The sequence below is a fragment of the Crocuta crocuta genome, unplaced genomic scaffold (genome assembly GCF_008692635.1).
Source record: "Crocuta crocuta isolate KB4526 unplaced genomic scaffold, BGI_CrCroc_1.0 scaffold310, whole genome shotgun sequence".
Lineage (NCBI taxonomy): Eukaryota > Metazoa > Chordata > Mammalia > Carnivora > Hyaenidae > Crocuta > Crocuta crocuta.
In genome coordinates, this window is record NW_027532609.1 from 2004799 (window position 1) to 2010257 (window position 5459).

Below are 5459 nucleotides of genomic sequence, written 5' to 3' on the forward strand. Positions count from 1 at the left end.
AACCCCACCCCCCACCCCCCACACCCCGCCCATGCTCTCTGCGGTGCCTTCCTCCTCCAGGCCAGAATCTGAACTCTGACCCCAGCTCCCTCTCTCCCAGCCTCTTTCTTCGGTGAGAACCACCTGGAGGTGCCCGTGGCCACAGCCCTGACCGACCTAGACCTCCAGCTGCAGTTCTCCACACCCCAGCCCGAGGCCCTGCTTCTCCTGGCCGCAGGCCAGGCTGACCACCTCCTGCTGCAACTGCACTCTGGACGCCTGCAGGTCAGTGACATCTCCCTGCTGGCCTCCTCCAGCTCCAAACAGCCCCCAACCGGCGGGGTGATCTTGTGTGAGTCACACTCACCTTGGAGTCTCTAGGTCTCCACTGTGCAACGGTAGCTCCAAAGGCGTGACTCCCAGCACAACCCCCGGCCGGGATTGTGCTTGACCACACCGCCCGCCTGCAGTCCGGCCCCCGAGTGGCCTCTTGCTGCCAGCACCCCCCCACACACTCACTCCACCCCCTCTGCTGGGCCCTGCCTCGCCCCAGCCTCCCCTTGAAGTCTCAGTGTGCACATCCCTTCTTCCAGGAGGTGTCCCCTGGTGCTCACCTGGGCTGGGTACCCTCTCCTGGGCTCCAGCAACCCCTGTGATTCCCTATGCCCGAGCACCAGTCACCCTACAGCTCCGCTGTCTGTCCATGATGGTAATAACCAGCCTACCAAAGCTTCTCCATTTTTCCGTTTCATCCTGCAAGTCACCACCAGCTTTATTAGCAACGAGATTTCTGCCTCTGTCTTGAGCCCCCACCGCCCCCCCCTCCACGAAAAGTTTAAGAACCTGAGGGCTTAGTTCACATTTAGGAAAGCCATGGGCTTCCACTCGGTGGTGGGGAGAGGACTGTGGCTGGCTATCCATCTGCTGCTGCCATTGCCTCTCACTGCCACAAGGTGTCACTGTTGAACAAAGGCAGGGTACACCCTGGCACTGAGGCTCTTCCTCTGCCAGATACAGCGATGCCAGACCCTGCAGAGGTGCTCCATTCTTGGAACCCCAAGACCACAGTTCTTAGTTCTGTGCTCTTTCAGTTCCCACACTCTGCCACCACCCATTCTAGCATCTGGTTGTGGGAACACCACACCAGAGTCAGTTCTGGTGCCAAAGCCATAGAACCACGTTCTTCTCTCCCCGAGGATCCCTCACCCCGGGTCAAGGAGCTTTTGTTTACTTAACCTTCAAAACAGAGAGCATCTGATGGGATGCCCATCCCTGAAGAGTGACCCAATGACCCCCAGGTGTCTAGGGGATTCCCACGTGCCCACTATTCCAGGGGTGAATCTTCTGGATGCCAGGTGACTTTTCTGATGGCTCTTACCCAGAGGCCAGTGGGAGAGAGTAAAAAATACAAGCTGAATCTCTAGGAAAGCATCTTGCTATCTGTCAGTTCCCTGATTCACATCAGGGGCCCCAGAGCCCAGTCAGACCCGGCACAGAGATCACTTTGGCAAGTTGGGGGATGAGTAAAGAGGTGGCAGGAAGGAGACAGGGGTGGCATGAGAAGCTCTTGTCCCTGGCCCTCTGCTGTAGCAGACCAACTGAGTGCTTACAGTGAAAGCAGATGGGTCCAAGTGCTGCCCCTGCTCCATTCTTCCCTGTCCCCTCAGGTCAGACTCACCCTGGGCCGGGAGGAGCTGAAGCTAGAAACGCCAGCTGAGACGCTGCTGAGCGACTCCATCCTCCACACCGTGCAGCTGACTATTTCAGACAGTGAGGCCTCGCTGTCAGTGGACGGGCTCCTGAATGCCTCGGCCACGGTCCCGGACACTCCTCTAGAGGTCCCCTATGGGCTCTTCCTGGGAGGCACTGGGAGCCTCGGCCTGCCATATGTGAGGGGAGCCAGTCGACCCCTGAGGGGCTGCCTCCACACTGCCACCCTCAACGGCCGCAACCTCCTCCTCCCGCTGACGCCAGACGTGCACGAGGGCTGTGCTGAAGAGTTTTCTGCCGACGACAGTGTGGCTCTGGGCTTCTCTGGGGCCCACTCCCTGGCTGCCTTCCCTGCCTGGAGCACTCGGGATGAAGGCACCCTGGAGTTCACACTCACCACTCGGAGCCAACGGGCACCCCTGGCCTTCCAGGCGGGGGGCCGGCGTGGGGATTTCATCTACGTGGACATCTTCGAGGGCCACCTGCGGGCTGTGGTCGAGAAGGGCCAGGGCACAGTATTACTCCACAACAGTGTGCCTGTGGCCGACGGGCAGCCGCATGAGGTCAGCGTCCGCGTGGATGCTCACCAGCTGGAAATCTCCGTGGACCAGTACCCCACACGCACCTCCAACCGTGGGGTCCTCAGCTACCTGGACCCGAGTGGCAGCCTCCTCCTGGGGGGGTTGGACGCAGAGGCCTCCCGTCATCTCCAGGAACATCGCCTGGGCCTGGCACCAGGGGCTGTCGGTGTCTCCCTGCTGGGCTGCCTGGAAGACCTCAGCATCAATGGCCAGAGGCGGGGGCTCCGGGAAGCCCTGCTGACCCGCAGCATGGCTGCCGGCTGCCGGCTGGAGGAAGATGAATACGAGGACGACACCTATGGCCCTGACGAAGCTCTCTCCACCCTGGCGCCCGAGGCGTGGCCAGCTGTGGAGCTGCCGGAGCCTTGCGTGCCTGAGCTGGGGTTGCCTCCTGTCTTTGCCAATTTCACCCAACTGCTGGCCATCAGCCCGCTGGTGGTGGCTGAGGGCGGCACAGCCTGGCTCGAGTGGCGGCACGTGCAGCCCACCCTGGACCTGAGCGAGGCCGAGCTGCGCAAATCCCAGGTGCTGTTCAGTGTGAGCCGCGGGGCGCGCCACGGCGAGCTGGAGCTGGACATCCCGGGAGCCCAGGCGCGGAAGATGTTCACCCTCCTGGACGTGGTGAACCGCAAGGTCCGCTTCGTCCATGACGGCTCTGAGGACGCCTCCGACCAGCTGGTGCTGGAGGTGTCGGTGACGGCTCGGGGGCCCGTGCCCTCCTGCCTGCGGAGGGGCCAAACTTACATCCTGCCCATCCAGATAAACCCCGTCAACGACCCACCCCGCGTCATCTTCCCACACGGCAGCCTCATGGTGATCCTGGAGCACACACAGAAGCCCCTGGGGCCCGAGGTTTTCCAGGCCTATGACCCGGACTCTGCCTGCGAGGGCCTCACCTTCCAGCTGCTCGGCACCCCCACCGGCCTCCCCGTGGAGCGCCGGGACCACCCCGCGGAACCAGCAACTGAGTTCTCCTGTCGGGAGCTGGAGGCGGGCAGCCTGGTCTACATCCACCGCGGCGGGCCCGCCCAGGACCTGACGTTCCGTGTCAGCGATGGGCTGCAGGCCAGCCCTCCCGCCACACTGAAGGTGGTGGCCGTCCGGCCCACCATTCATGTCCGCCGCAACACCGGGCTGCACCTGGCCCAGGGCTCCGCCGCACCAGTCCTGCCCGCCAACCTGTCAGTGGAGACCAATGCCGTGGGGCAGGATGTGAGCGTGCTGTTCCGAGTCACCGAGGCCCTGCGGTTCGGGGAGCTGCAGAAGCAGGGGGCGGGGGGGGCCGAGGGCGCCGAGTGGCGGGCCACGCAGGCGTTCCACCAGCGGGACGTGGAGCAGGGCCGCGTGAGATACCTGAGCACCGACCCACAGCATCACACGGAGGACACCGTGGAGCGCCTGGCCCTGGAGGTACAGGTGGGCCAGGAGACCCTGAGCAATCTGTCCTTCCCAGTGACAATCCAGAGGGCCACAGTGTGGCTGCTGCGGCTGGAGCCGCTGCACACTAAGAACACCCAGCAGGAGGCGCTCACCATGGCCCACCTGGAGGCCACCCTGGAGGAGGAGGCAGGCCCGAGCCCCACCACCTTCTACTATGAGATGGTTCAGGCCCCCAGGAAGGGTAATCTTCGGCTACAGGGCACACGGCTGTCAGATGGCCAGAGTTTCACTCAGGATGACCTGCAGGCCGGTCGGGTGACCTACGGGGCCACAGCACGTGCTTCGGAGGCCGTCGAGGACACCTTCCGTTTTCGTGTCATAGCTCCGCCACACTTCTCCCCACTCTACACCTTCCCCGTCCACATTGGTGGCGACCCAGACGCTCCCGTCCTCACCAACATCCTCCTCTCAGTGCCCGAGGGTGGCGAGGGTGTCCTCTCCGCTGACCACCTCTTTGTCAAGAGTCTCAACAGTGCCAGCTACCTCTATGAGGTCATGGAGCGGCCCCGCCACGGGAGGTTAGTCTGGAGGGGGGCAGAGGACGGGGCCGCCACAGTCACCTCCTTCACCAACGAGGACCTGCTTCAGGGCCGGCTGGTCTACCAGCACGACAACTCCGAGACCACGGAAGATGACATCCCCTTTGTGGCTACCCGCCAGAGTGAGGGCAGCGGCGGCATGGCCTGGGAGGAGGTACGGGGTGTCTTCCGCGTGGCCATCCAGCCTGTGAACGACCATGCTCCAGTGCAGACCATCAGCCGTGTCTTCCACGTGGCCAGGGGTGGGCGGCGGCTGCTGACGACAGACGACGTGGCCTTCAGTGACGCCGACTCTGGCTTTGCTGACACTCAGCTGGTCCTGACCCGCAAGGACCTTCTCTTCGGCAGTATTGTGGCCGTGGATGAGCCCACGCGGCCCATCTACCGCTTCACCCAGGAGGACCTCAGGAAGAGGCGAGTGCTTTTTGTGCACTCGGGGGCCGACCGAGGCTGGATTCAGCTGCAAGTGTCTGATGGGCAGCACCAGGCCACCGCGCTGCTCGAAGTACAGGCCTCAGAGCCCTACCTCCACGTGGCCAATGGCTCTCGCCTCGTGGTCCCTCAAGGAGGCCAGGGCACCATCGACACAGCTGTGCTCCACCTGGACACCAACCTGGACATCCGCAGTGGGGAGGAGGTCCGATACCGCGTCACGGCTGGCCCGCACTGGGGACAGCTGCTCCGGGCGGGCCAGCCGGCCGCGGCCTTCTCCCATCAGGACCTGCTGGGCGGGGCCGTTCTCTACAGCCACAACGGCAGCCTTAGCCCGCGAGACACCCTGGCCTTCTCAGTGGAGGCAGGGCCCGTGCACACAGACGCCACCCTGCAAGTGACCATTGCCCTGGAGGGGCCACTGGCCCCACTGCATCTGGTCCAGCACAAGAAGATCTACGTCTTCCAGGGGGAGGCGGCTGAGATCAGAAAGGATCAGCTAGAGGTAAAGGATGGGGGTCCAGAGAAAGGGGGCCCTTCCATCCAGCCTCACGCCACGTGTGCTCGGATGTTGGGGGATGAGCCCGTGGTGACTCCTGGCTCGGGTGTGTGTCCACGCCTTGGGTGTGCAGCTGTACACGTGCGTGTTGTGTGTCTGAGGGCTTCTGGGGGTGTTTGTGCATCTGTCTGTGAGTTGTTGGGCCTCCACATGCCATGTGCACAACGTACATGCTGCGGCTAACCGTGCAGATTCCTGCCCCCACCCCCACCCCCCACC

General features: G+C 63.4%; 1 protein-coding gene across 1 annotated transcript in view; it reads left to right on the plus strand.

The window, feature by feature from the left end:
- CSPG4 (chondroitin sulfate proteoglycan 4) overlaps nucleotides 1-5459 on the plus strand; it is a 35193-nt gene that overhangs the window by 19069 nt on the left and 10665 nt on the right. The window contains exons 2-3 of the mRNA XM_077780460.1: nucleotides 101-264; nucleotides 1647-5186. Coding sequence (XP_077636586.1) covers nucleotides 101-264; nucleotides 1647-5186 — 3704 coding nt within the window. The remainder of the gene's footprint in view (nucleotides 1-100; nucleotides 265-1646; nucleotides 5187-5459) is intronic.